General features: G+C 37.6%; 1 protein-coding gene across 1 annotated transcript; it reads left to right on the top strand.

Annotated features, from left to right (window-relative positions):
- Positions 1 to 178: 178 nt before the first annotated feature.
- Positions 179 to 14022, top strand: MED15 (Mediator complex subunit 15). The gene is made up of 14 exons (XM_053751550.1): positions 179 to 410; positions 911 to 1050; positions 1971 to 2129; positions 2766 to 2875; positions 3571 to 3705; positions 4735 to 4954; positions 5509 to 5703; positions 6841 to 6967; positions 8492 to 8667; positions 9461 to 9615; positions 10502 to 10623; positions 10891 to 10993; positions 11531 to 11754; positions 12167 to 14022. Exons 1-14 carry the CDS (start codon positions 325 to 327, stop codon positions 12279 to 12281), a joined length of 2067 nt encoding a protein of 688 aa, XP_053607525.1. The 5' UTR covers positions 179 to 324; the 3' UTR covers positions 12282 to 14022.
- Positions 14023 to 14254: the final 232 nt, after the last annotated feature.

Raw genomic sequence — 14254 nt, 5'->3', positions numbered from 1 at the left:
TTAAAGAAATAATGATATAGTTTTCTCTGTCCACGGTATATACACAGACTTAATGTCTTTGACAAGTGCACAATGGAATTTTTGCAGCCAAAATATTTATTGGGTGAAAACTTTTAAGATGATAGCTGTCACTGTCTTAACTCTCTGTTCTGTCTGTCCTGTCACTCACTAGCGATTGCTTGCTTGCTTTGCTTTCCTTGCTGACCTTGCTCTATCACTTATTGTTTGTTTGTGCAATCAATTTATTTTATGAGATTTTAAGCTGGATTTATTTTATAATTATATACAATTTCTACGTCTGTCCGAAGCATCAACTGAAATAAAATGGATAACTTAAAGAATTTTAATACCATGGCAAATGACGATAATTGGAGAACTCCTAACTTTCGCCAAGGGATTGTGACCAGAATGTATGTATAATTTTCTTGATATATTTCGTCAGTTATTTTTACTTTATTATAATAATATTCAAATAAAAGTACTATTTTTCAAATGAGTTTAAAGTCAGGCAGACGGCTGACTTTAAACGCTGACGATTCACATACGAATCTTCGAAGTGTAGTGTATTTTTCCGGGTTTCCTGGTATCATAGCCGGAATGCAATCGAAAACAACAACATTTATGATATATTATGATAGAATATCTGTATATAAAGATAATCTTGTAAGTACATAGTGTAAGCAAGCTCACGTTTTTAGTAATAGAATAGGTAATAAGAGTCCTCCTGATTTCATTCATGGTTCAAATTATTCACCTAATTTTGATTGGTTGTTGAATATAACAACTCAAACCAACTTTAGGTGATCCTGAAACTCTCTTTTTCAAGGTGAGAGATGCAATTTCAATAATAACCTAGGTATCACGGTACAATTTCAGAGAATATAATCCATCGACATTTATTTATTTTCAGTGAAGACGTCATACAGCGGTCAGGCATGCAAGTGGCCCGCAACAGCAGCGAAATGGAGAATCATGTGTTTACAAAAGCCAAAACAAGAGAAGAATATATGAACATGGTGGCTAAACTTATACTTCATGTTAGAGAGATGTGTGAGTTAACATTTTTGATTTGTGGGTGATATAATCACACCTCTTGTGTACCTCACACACATCCGATACTTACACTGGCGTCCACAACTAATAACATATTTGATTTTAGAAATGCTAGCTTTTGTTCGTCATGACCATCTCATATTCGGCTTCTTCCTACTTCTTCCATCATACAATCCATCCATTTCTTTGTCTCCCCCTTTCTCTGTAAATTTTTGACAAGGCTTCAGTGCACTTTGTGTGACTATGTCAGGCTCATGCGATCTCTAATATATATATACTTATATACATATTTAACTTTCAGAACGGTTGTCCACAATGTGACCACCTTCATGATCAATATAATTTAGCTTGTTGTGCCATAGTTCCAATGTGTGGGTATCCCAGGAGTTTTATTTTTTTAATTAAAATATTTTTTTTGGTTATCCACATATTGGGATAAACTATGTAAAAATTATCAGATGCAACATGGGGGAACTCCTTTTACAGGAAAGTTGCCAGTATTAAAAATATTTGTTGTTACTATTGACATTCAATTCATAACAAAGTTACAGTGGGTGTTTTCCCTTTGCACTTGTAGATAACATTTGACCTTAACGAATTTGTTATAAAATAATATTCTGTGTTCTTTGGCTTGCCACTCTATGTTGTGTTGTGAATAATTGATTACCAGTAAGCATTAGTTTTTGTAATTATCCAAAATGTCAAGTACAACATTGCTGCAAAATAAAAATTTTGTATTGTATTTTTAAATTAAATGGGAAAGTAAGTAGAGAAAAACTGAAATGAAGATGGATTGAGTGTGTTGGCCATGGGAAGATAAGAAGCGGTCCAATTATGGGGTTGGAAACATGTACTATTCATGTATATTATTATAATTAATGTTAATAATTTATTATTTATTTTGATATCGACTACAGCACAGCCAAAACAAAACCAGGGCGCGGCGAACATGCAAGGTCCCAGCGCGGGGCAGCAGCCGGCGCCGGCGGCGAGCCAAGCGCCGGCGCCGGCGCCCGGCGGCCAGCCCGGCATGCCCACTGACCCCATCAACGCTTTGCAGAACTTGGCTTCACAAGGTATATCTTTATTAAATCCCTTCTGAAATTATTCATTTCAACCTATCACCCTGTTAAAGTGTTAATAATATAATAATCATTATATCAGTATTACTCCTCTTTTTTAAGGTTCCGTACCTCAAAAGGTAAAAACGGAACCCTTATAGGATCACTTTGTTGTCCGTCTGTCTGTCTATCAAGATCCTTTTTCTCAGGAACTCGTAAAGGTATCAAGTTGAAATTTGTACCATATACCCAGGTCTAACAGTCTCTTTTAGCTGGGAAAAAATCAAACTTATAATATTAGCGCGATCAAAAAATATTTCTACATTATCTCCCTCTCTGTCTCTTTCGAGTCTGAAACGGTTCTCCGACAATTGCTTTGTCTACGAACGTTTCGCCGACAGAATGTTTCGACATCGGGCGTTTGAACGACAGAACCCTTCATCTACGAACGATTCGCCGACAGAATAGAGGAAATATTCTGTCGGCGAATCGTTGACGAATCTATTGTCGGAGAACTGTTTCATACTCGTCTCTTTCTACCCAAAGGTTGGTTGGAAGAGATCGTTATTGCGACAACCTTTGTGTTCATTTATGTTTGAATACCTTATGTTTGTCCTGTAAGCATAAAAACACCTTTATCACCTTTTTAAGGAACAAGGAATCAGATGATGAACATGGGGCCGCAAGGACAGATGCAAGCACAAGGCGTGATGGGACCCAACCCTGGCATGGCGGGCATGCAGCAGCCGATGGGACAACAGGTAATGTTCAGAAATCGAGCGGGTATTGAACCCGCGCCCCTGTCTATCCGGGACAGTGCTCTTGACCACTATCGAGTCCATGCCAATTCGGCTGAATTAATTAATTTCTTTACGTCTTGCGCCGACGTACAGTATTTTCATTAGAGAATAGTAGGCACAACTTGTCACTGATAGATAGACAGGGGCGCGGGTTCAATTCCCGCTCGATTTCTGAATTTTTTCATCTCATTATTTACAAAAATAAGTTAAAAAGCATGTCTGACGTGTATAACAAATCAATTTAAACTTCGACGTCGCCCGCCTTTACTTTATTACTTTATTAGTGTTTCGTGCATTCGCTCATATAACTTATCATTCGGTCACTATCTCAAGTTCTAAGCAACATATAGCGATGAAAGCTATACCAGATTTAAATGTAGTCCATCCACTGTACAACTGTGTAAACCGCATCGAATTCCATCTAGTAGTTTTCCAAAATTACTTTGGCTTCTGTTACTGCACCATAAAGACCCACGCCCCCCCCCCCATCATTCTTTTTCTTTTATATCTCCTATGTACAGTTAACAGCACATCGACCTACCCAAATTCATTGCAAACTCGTCGCTATTACCGCGCCATAGAGTTACATGCAAGGTAACTTGATGTGCTGTTGACCGTACAGTTGTTTGTATTGTTGACTGTTGTTTGTATTTTAGGGACCGATCGTGTCACAAGGCGGACCACAAGCCCAGACCGCCACGAATCTGCTGCAGACATTGAACCAGAGACCACAAATGAACATGCAGTTGCAGAATAAGCTCGGAGGGTCGATGGGAATGGTGCCTAATCAGGTACATCTTGTAACATACTGGGTGTTGTCATTCGCTTGCCTTTATACACTTTGGTAACTAAATTATATGTATACTTAATAGGTACTAGCTGTTGCCCGGGGCTTCGCTCCCGTGGGCATTTTGAGATAAAATATAGCCTATAGCAATCTTGGATAATGTACCTTTCTAATGGTGAAAGAATTTTTGAAATCGGTTATGTAGTTTCGGAGATTACCCACCTGAAACATACAAACTCACAAACGCTTACCTCTCTATAATTATAAATATCCTCTCTATAAATAACCAGTTACAAGAGAAGTTTTTTCTTTCGCTGTTTGATAACAAGTTTTTAATGTTTTTTTTCCACTTTCGTAGATAAATTTGTGTACTAGTAAATAAAATTTAAGAAAATTTAAATTTAAAGGTACATCATACACAATATAATAAATAGCACATTTCTACTCCACCGCTCCCACCGGCAATATGAATTTCATTGAAAAATGAGCTTTAAAGCGTCCTATGTAGACATTCTTTACACTGGCAACAAATTAGCTGACAGCTCACTTTCAGTCTTAACATAGCAAAGTATGTCTACAGCGGATGTTTTAATCATTGAATACCGTTTTGTCGGAATGGAGTTATGAGGTAGAAGTGTACTATGATCTTAATTGTTTAGTTTTTTTAACTTTTCTAAATGTTTAAAAAGTGCAATCGTTATCTAAAACGCCTGCTAAATTTTTTTCGTAAAAAAACAATAAAAATATCGCGCACTCGAACATAGATAAAATAAAATAAATAAATATATTAGGACAAATCACACAGATTGAGAAATAAGATCGAAACTTATGTTATGGAATAATAACTCAACGATACTATATTTTATAACAAATACATATATAGATAAACATCCAAGACCCGGGCCAATGAGTAAAAGATGATTTTCCATCATGATCCCGACCGGGGGGATCGAACCCGGGACCTCTCGGTTCAGAGGCAAGCACTTTACACTTTATCACTTACAAGTGATTGAAACAACAATGGCATATCTAGGGCCAAATGGTCGGCGGCATGGGTGGCCTGAACATGGGGGGGCAACTCCAGAGCCAACTGGGTCCGGGCATGCAGCCACAGATGATGGGCAACATGAACATGCCGGGCAACATGCCCATTTCCAGCTCCATGGGCGGGCAGATGCCGTGCGGGCAGGTGGGCGGCATGCAGGGGCAGATGGCGCCTAACTCCATGCAGGGGCAGATGCCCGGACAAATGGGTGAGTGAAGACGGCACATGAGATATTGTATTTTTTCTATAGTTTTAGATATTCAGCATATGTTAGCATAGTTAGTCGAGAATATAGATGAAAATTAAAATGTCTCTTAAGCCTATTTGAATTGCTGATAATTATGTCGTGTGTTTATTGTTAAAAGTTAAGCGCTTGGGTGGAGTAAGTCGATTTGACTTAGTGGTCCGGGGGTTATTTGTTATTGAGTGAGTCGTTATCAAAAGCCTGTGATAGAAAGGTCACAAGTTCGAATGACACTTTATGCTGTAGACAAAGACGCGGGCAACACAGAGTTTATTGTAAAAAAATATAAATAAAACAATGAAGTAAGTAAGGGACCAAGGACTATTCTAATGATTTATTTATTTATTTATTTATGTACACAACATAACAATGTAAATATAAAACTTACAAATAGGAAACTAAAAACAAGGGTACTATTTAATGATTATCAAATTGTATTTAATTTATTTACCAGCTGCGCCCCGAGACTTCCCGTGGGAGTATCGTGGTAAAAATTACCCTATTATGTGTATTGGCAGTGGGCGGCATGGGCGGCAATCAAATGGTGGGCATGAATATGCTGCACATGCAGCGCGGGGCGGCGGGCAAGGGCGAGGCGCTGCTGGGGTACGCGACGCGCGCGCCGCCGCCCGCGCAGTTCCTGCGCCAGAGCCCCTCGCCCTCCGCCGCCTCGCCCGCCATGCAGGCGCCGGGGCCCAGCCCCGCTTCCATGGGTAAGCGTTGACATAACTTACAAACTTGAAAAAAAAAAAAATTTTGTCTTTTGCTTTTGCGAAAATAAAAATATACGTCACATTGACATTTTTGTTTGTTTGTTTGTTTGTTTGTTTGTTTGTTTGTTTGTTTGTTTGTTTGTTTGTTTGTTTGTAATAACTTTATTGCACGAAAATAAGCATATTAATCAAAATTAATACAAGAAAGATACATTGTACAACGGCGGACTTATCCCATGTAGGGATCTCTTACAGTCAACCGGCGATAGGTTGAGAGGACGTGTATACAGTAGCAGGCTCGTCAGCAGTAATAACGTACACCGTGAACATAGAAGACTATAAATTGTAAGAAAATAAATAAATATACTTAGGAAAAGTCAAATCTAAATAAATACATGAATATATATAACATAATATATAACAATAACAAAAAATACGTAAAATAGATATAAATACATATTAGAAATAACATACAATTATAAATACATATTAATACTTACATACAAATATAAATACATAATATAATAGCCTAAATGTTAGACGTGACAAGAGAGGACTTAAGAAGTCTTTCTTTAAACGAGACATTTTTATGTCAATTATGTCAAAGTGACGTATTGTTAACTTTTTTTTTTAATTTTGTTTTAAGGAAGATTTTACATATGTATGTATGATTAGAAATAACGTGCTTTGAAAATAATTATTTCTGAAAAAAAAAAAACAGTTGAAATTCAGAAAAATTGTTGTAAGTATGACCATTCATTTTACACACTTTTGTTTGTTGGTTTCAGAATTGTATCCTGTTTTTTTTGTGAATAATTAAGTTATGTCGTTATTTTAATATATTTTGTTATACGTCGTTTTTTGTTTATAAAAAATAAAAGAAACGAGATATGTAAAGAAAATCCTGCTTTCTTAACGCTGTGTTTTTTACCTTTTCAAATCTTAAAAACCGTAATTTTAGTTCAATAGGAGTTCTTATACTGATGACAGAAAAAAAATTCATCGCACGAACATATTTCATTGAATAACATATTACGGCCAATCACAGCACAGCACGGTAGACCAATCGGTTTTTGTTTGCATAGGTACTGGAACAAAATAATTTCAAATCCAGTAATTCCTTTTTTGGCTGCGCAGGAGTAATGGGCGGCACGGGCACGATGCCGTCCCCGATGGGCGGACTGGGGGGGCTGGGCTGCGGGGGGGTGGGCTCCCCCTCGCCCTCCACCCCTCAACATCTGTCGCACCACGTCGCGCAGCAAAGGTTTGTGTCTCTGTCCGCTTGGTAAATAATAAATCCCAACTAATAAATGCGAAAGTAAGTTGTGTGTGTTTGTTACTTTTACACACACATTACCTGCTGTATCGATCGTTATGAAATTTGGTATACGGGTGGAAAATAACCTGGTATAACACATAGGGTAGTATTTATCCTGAAATTCCCACGGGAGCGAAGCCCCGGCGCGCAGCTAGTATTGAAATAAAAGCGGTGATTTTACGTCTGTTTTCTGACGTCAACAATCAGCTTCCACTCCAATCTTTATACTAAATAGTGCGCTTTTAAAAATTGCCATTTAGTTTAGTTTTAATTTCTTTTACAGACTTATTCAAACAGATTTAATCAGTGTCTCAATTTTGGTCTCCATGGGTTCCATCCCCAGACACTAAACGAAGCCCATGGTTACCTATTTTTCTCCCCCACACGTCATCGTTTCAAATTCAAATTAATTTATTTCATAAAAAAATCGTTGCATGTAAGTAGGTAGATCCTTACTTGTCAGACCATTGGCACGCGTATCATCCTTGACGACATCAAACCAGCACTTCTTGTGTTTGCCCCTTCTGCCGTGGCCGAACGGGAGCGGCATAGCCAGACCAGTTCCTTACATAATTTGCTGGTTTACCCAAAAAGGTGCCCGTACCAAAGCAAAACTCCTGGATTTTGGATTTGTTATAAATATCACACATGCTTTTTTAAACTTATTTTTGAAAATAATAATGAGATGAAAAAAATCTGGAATCGAGCGGGTATTGAACCCGCGCCCCTGTCTATCCGGGACGGTGCTCTTGACCACTAAGCTATCAAGACCATACCAGTTCGGCTGAATTAATTCATCTCTTTACGTCTCACGCCGACGTACAGTATTTTCATTAGAGAGTATTAGGTACTCTTAACTAATCAACATACCCCACTGTTACAAGCAAGAAATAAAAAATACTCAAGCATTTATTTTAATGATGCCTGAGTATTTTCCAAAATCATACTTTATGGGGGCGCGTGTTCAATTCCCGCTCGATTCCAGAATGGTTTTCATCGTTTTGGCGCAAAATGTCTTTTTCTCATAATGTCCTTTTTCAGAATGTCCTTTTCTCACAATATCTTTTTCTTGAAATGTCCTTTTCTCATGTCCTTTTCTCAAAATGTTCTTTTCTCAAAATGTTCTTTTCTCAAAATGTTCTTTTCTCATAATGTCCTTTTCTCAAAATGTTCTTTTCTCATAATGTCCTTTTCTCAAAATGTTATTTTAATTAAAAAAAACTGTTTTAATCAGTTGCTTATCTAAATTATCATCAAAAACACACAAGGACATCGAGAAAAGGACATCTTGAGAAAAAGACATTTTGAGAAAGGACCTTCTGAGAAATGACATTTCGAGAATAGGACATTATGAGAAAGGACATTGTGAGAAAAGGACATTTTGCGCCAAGATGGTTTTCATCTCATTATTATTTTCAAAAACACTCCCGAAGTAAAAAAATCCGAATTTCAGTTAGTTTTCTTCAACAGAGGCGTCGGCATGGGCATGGTTGGTTCTCCGTCTTCCTCACTGAACACTCCAGTCGGCGCCGGCGTCGCGTCGCCAAGTGGAGAAGAAGCCGCATACAGAGAAAAAGTGCGGCAGCTCTCCAAGTACATAGAACCGTTGAGAAGAATGGTGCATAGGATGGTCAGCGAAGTGGAGAGTGAGTCAAATTATTATAACTATTGGTTAAAGTAGAATTAGTTTTTTTTATTTAATAGAGGATCGAGACGAAAACATCGTTAAGACAAAACACAAAATGGCTTAAACGTCCGCCAAATCGACGTCACAGTTCGCACCAAGAAGTTTTCTAGGTATTCCCCACACTAATATAAATGTGAAAGTGTGTATATGTTCTTTCACGTTAAAACGGAGCGATGGATTATGGTGTTTTTTTTTATCCACATAAAGCTGCAGAGTGAGATAGTCTATGGATTTCCATAGACTATTAAGGTGACCACTTAGTCACCTTAATAATAGTGGACCTTTTTATATTTAACGCCAAACAGACTAATGCACGAATCGCATGTGAACATATCATGAAACGCAAGTATGGATAGTTGGGCGCATTTGATTCCATGCATTTGAACCTCTTACTCTATTATTTTTGCGCCGCGATTCGAGCACGAGTCTCATCCACGGCCATTCAAAAGTTCCCACTGCTGGAGCACTGGCCTTCCTTACAGATGGATAAGGAGTTTCGGCCATGACCAACCACCACGCGGGCCCATTGCGGATTGACGGGTTTTAACGACTGCAAACACAACCGGGATCAACGACTTTACGCGCCTTCCGAAGCACGGAGGAGCTCAAAATAATTTTGGTCACCCATCCAATGACCGACCATTGTGAGAGTATCTTAACCGCAATTACAAACCAAGTGTGCTAACCACCATTGAGCTCCTCGCGAGTCTATTCGGTTTTTATAACCAAAATCTCAAATTTTCTTTCCGCAGACGTGGAAAAGCTGACAAAAATGAAGAATTTGCTAGACATATTATCCAATCCCAATAAACGCATGCCGTTGGAGACCCTGATCAAGTGTGAAGTGGTGCTTGAAAAGTTGGACTTCCGGCGGGGGGAGACCATGTCTGTGCCCACTGCTGGGAAGGTAAGCCCACTGGGTGATTCTCAGAGTGTCTCGACCGCTGCTGCCGCGCTGTCTTACGATCTGAGCTGTCATTACGATCCGTCAATTTTCTTGAGCAAGGAATCGTTTCTAAGAAAAAGTCCGCCATTTACATGTTTTTGTAATAAAATTAAAGTACAGATTAATTATTTTAAAGTCATACAGTAAAACGAATTCTTGTCTTTGTTAAAATTTGGAAAAATTGTAATAACAGCGCGGGTGCAGCGTTCGTAACGCTCTGAGAACCACACACTGAGTAAATAGGAAACTTTATTTTATAAATGTTACTCTCAGCTTCCTCCGCATTAGCTTATGTTTGAGCTCGAGTCATTGACTATGTCCATTCAAAATTTCATCAAAATCGGCCGAGCTGTTTAGCCGTGAAATCGTGACAGACGTTCGCATTTATAATAGTAGCTATCGTAGCTATGTTTGACCTATGTCTATTACAAATTTCATCAAAATCGGCCCAGCGGTTTAGTCTTGAATATGTGACCATCGTGATACCATCTAGTGGCAGTAAACTAAAATTCAACACACTGCGGTGAACTCAATTTGAAGTATTTATCATCAACCGATTAAACTGAAAATTGTAGTATACAAATAGCATATTTTTTTTGACGTACAGATGAAGTGGTTTATTACCATTAATTACTTCCTACTAATATTATAAATGCGAAAGTTTGTGAGGATGTATGTTTGTCACTCTTTCACGTAAAGTCTACCGGACGGTTATGAAATTTGGTACACGGGTAGATTATAACCTGCCGCTGATTATAATTATAATGACACATTTCATATCAATCCCGATATTCCCACGGGTGCGAAGCCCCGAGACGCAGCTAGTTCTACATAAAACTTTTTTCAGGAACAAATCTTCAATCCCCTTCTTGAAGTGGTAAACAATTGTCTGTCATCACCTCTGGCCAATCACACTTTAAAACGAACTTTCGGATCCACTCTCGACGCTCTAAACGGACCTGAGATCAAGTGAGTGTAGCGGATTTACAACGAGCTAAATTCTTTTGTCATTGCAATCTATACTATTATTATAAAGAGGTAATCGTTTGTAACTTTGTGAGTTTGTATGATTGAGGCGGGTAGGAATATTAGATCGATCAGCTGTTGGCATAATATGAATTCTTACAAGCTCTTCCATCTTAAACATCAATACAGCTTGGGGGGGTTTAGATTTTCACTATATTTTATTTAGTCTGTCCCGTTCTGTTGTGATATTTTGGTCTATTAATGTTGCAGAAATGTCCCGCCGCCGCTGAAAATAGCAAAATACGAAGAACCCGTGATGGACATACCAGATGTGTTGCAAGGGGAGATAGCCAGACTCGACTCCAGATTTAAGGTGAGTCCTAATTGGAAACGTTCTAACATAATAATCAAACCATTATCGTCCTTAAAAGTTTGTTTCTAGAGACTTTGAAAATCTACTTTTGTAATGACTTGTGTGACTGTTGCTTTAACTTGCTTTTAATGTCTTTATTAATGGTATCACCATTCAAATTATATAATTTTATCCCCAGGGACATAGCTATATTTCGCCTTTATCTATCATACTGTAACTGTATATACGCAGCGGCTTTTACATCATTCATTAATTTAAAATGGGCAATACATAAAACATATTAACTCAAGCCTCTGCCTCGAAAAACTATGGTAGACGCCATCAAATCGAATAAGTTATTAACGATAAAAATAAATAAATTAATAACACACATCTAATGGAGTCAAAAAGCGTTCGAAATACACCAAGAAAATACATTAAACTTTTTACACAGGCAACTGAAAAGCGTTCGAAACACACTATATTGTGAATAAAGAAAACACATTTTATTTTCAACACAGGTGAAGTTTCATTGTAATTTCAAACGCCTATTCCCAGGTATCGCTAGAAACGATGCAACTATCAGGCGGCAGTGGCGCCATCTCACTGATCGCGCAACTCGACGACGCGTGTCTGCCGTGCGTGGCGGGCGTGCACATCTCCGTGCCGCGCGACTACCCGCACTCCCCGCCCTCGAGGCTGAGGACGCACTTCAAGGACACCGCCGACGTTGATTCGCTCAAGGCTAGGGTGGAGAGGGCCATGGATGCTAGATGCGCCAGGTTAGTTTTATTATATTCCGGTTTTTCGTCCTCGCGTGTTTCCGAGAAAATTAAAACCATTTGTATATCTTGATTTATTTCTTTCGAAACCGATTTAGTGTCTTAGTTTTTTCGAGCAGATGTGGATCGTGGTGCTGAATTGGTTTCCATTGAAAGAAAAAAAAAAGTAAAAAAGTTTTTTTCTCAAAATTCCACACGATCTTCTCCGTACTTTTAACTATATGTATGCGAATTTTCAAGAAGATTGGGTGAGCAGATAAAAGGTGCAGATGTAGCATACAAGCTTGAAGCTTTCTTATCAAATTCCTTCTTTAGCATTTATATTAGGATTCGGATGTAAACATGTAAAAATATATATTAGATAGGGTGTAAAAACTTGTTGTATTGTGATAAATATGTTTCGTCTTGCCAGACTACCAAAAGGTTGTTCGCTCGGGCAGCTACTGGACGCGTGGGAGATGAGCGTGCGGCAAGCCAGCGCGCCAGGACAGATCTCGTACACTCCTGTGCCTACGCTAGGACTATAATCTTTGTCAAACTGTTTCATATAAATAGATAAATCAGTAACACAATTTAATATCGTTGAGTTAGGGCGCGGCCTGATTGCTCAATCGTTCTCCGTTGTTTTGACATCCGTCGACGCAGAAAAATGTATGGAGATTCGACGTACATGGACGCACGTCAATGTCGAATTCAATGGAAAATAACGGAGCCGCATAGTGCTTTGTCATCGTAACGCGGCGCAACGTAGCAATGGGGCCTGGCTCTTAGTATCTCTTATACAAGTCTCTAACTTACTTTGAGGCTAACTCAAACTGTGTGTTTTGGCCATGTATATTTACACTATTGGACCTATCTAAAAAGGTTATTTTCCATTTTGATCTGACTGGGGATCGAACCCGGAACTTTAGTCAAGAACCTTTATTTCAATACCTGAGCAAACAAGGTATAGACTTCCTCTTAACATTAACTATTTATTTATATATTCTTCTACCTTTAAATCAATATTGCGTCTCAATGGCATTTCTTATTGAGACGCCATATTGATTTAACGTTGGCAAAATGGCCACCCTAGCATATTAACTCGTAAGAATCATATATTTCTTAATAATAATAGTGAATAAAGGATGGTGTCACTAGATAATAATTCCTGATTTTAATTTATGTTTTTTCTGTAACATTTTCCGAACGAAATCTGTTATTTGCCGAAATTAACTCACGGCACATCATTTGTGACAACTCTGCTTACACGCTTTTATTTACTTGTATATGATTTTTATTTTGTGTTGTAGTGTTTAATTTTTGGCAACAAATGTTCATTCATTCATTCAAATATGACCATGAAAACATTGCAAAGAAAAGAGAGACTAGTACTAGACTAAAAAATATTTTATTGCTATACTGATATATTTATTGTCTTGCGCTGGCGATTAATAAAGTTTTAGAGGTGTCTCCCTCGATATTATTTATCTGTGATAGCTTTTTTGCTGAAAATTATGCATGTTTTTCGAAATTCAAATTTGCACAAATGAAATAGACAACACATTTGTACACAAACTAAATAAAATCTATAACAAATTATTATTTTGTCATATTATGTCAGACTGAACCAACTGATACCAACGAATGTATTTGTATTAGTGTGGACCATTAACTATAGGATTGGAGTCCCTACCGGCACTACCAAGAACTTTTTGACGGAAAGTATTGCTATCTCATTCATCTATAGCCCGACCTCTCTTACTTCCGCGGATGAAGGTATACGATGACTACGTTATACCTGTGTATATACCTACATAAGAGAGGCGGGGCCATTAATGAAAGAGATAACAATATATACCTATCCTATCTTACCTATAGCTTCGTTGTATGGATGTACATGTTTGAGCAGTTTTGCTCATTAAACTCTTCCAATATTATTGCTATCTTTTTCATATCTTACGTAACATTACGAAAGGGATAGCAATAATATTGGACAAAGAATTCGTTGGATTAGTAGGTAGTGTAAAGTTCCTAAAGATTCATAAAAAAATATTACATTTTCATAGTAGCATTATTATTATATTTCATAAAGTGATGCAATGTTTTTATTTTCTAGGAATAATTTACCGAATGAAATCTTCAATTTTAATAAACTATTTGTTATTGAAATTTTTATTCTGTAGTAAATTAGGTGTCAATTTAAATACATTTTAGTTAATATTATAATTGTTTTTTATATATTATAAGATGAAGTTGTAAGTACGTAATAAATGTGATTTTGAATTACAGATTTTTCAATTCAACTAGCTTTAGATCGAGAGTCCATGCGTGACGACAATAGATCAATAAAAAAGGAAAAAATCCAGCAATATTTTATTTTCCATATTAATAAATGCGAAAGTCTGTCTGTCCAGTTTTCACGGCCAAAGCGCTGAATCGTTTTTTATGAAATTTGCTATGCATATACCTAGTTAAAGAACCACGTTCAAACATAAGCTACTTTTTATCAGAAATCAAA

The sequence above is a fragment of the Plodia interpunctella genome, chromosome 1 (genome assembly GCF_027563975.2).
Source record: "Plodia interpunctella isolate USDA-ARS_2022_Savannah chromosome 1, ilPloInte3.2, whole genome shotgun sequence".
Taxonomy (NCBI): Eukaryota; Metazoa; Arthropoda; class Insecta; order Lepidoptera; family Pyralidae; genus Plodia; species Plodia interpunctella.
The sequence above is the reverse complement of the archived record's forward strand: the minus strand, read 5'-3'. Positions and strand labels throughout refer to the sequence as shown.

What these genes read in the sequence shown, in the direction of transcription:
- MED15 (XM_053751550.1), top strand. Translation starts at nt 325, where the DNA reads ATGGATAACTTAAAGAATTTTAATACCATGGCAAATGACGATAATTGG. An exon ending in ACTTCATGTTAGAGAGATGT is followed by an intron (nt 1,051 to 1,970) that starts GTGAGTTAACAT and finishes TATCGACTACAG; the next exon opens with CACAGCCAAAACAAAACCAG. An exon ending in TGGGAATGGTGCCTAATCAG is followed by an intron (nt 3,706 to 4,734) that starts GTACATCTTGTA and finishes TGGCATATCTAG; the next exon opens with GGCCAAATGGTCGGCGGCAT.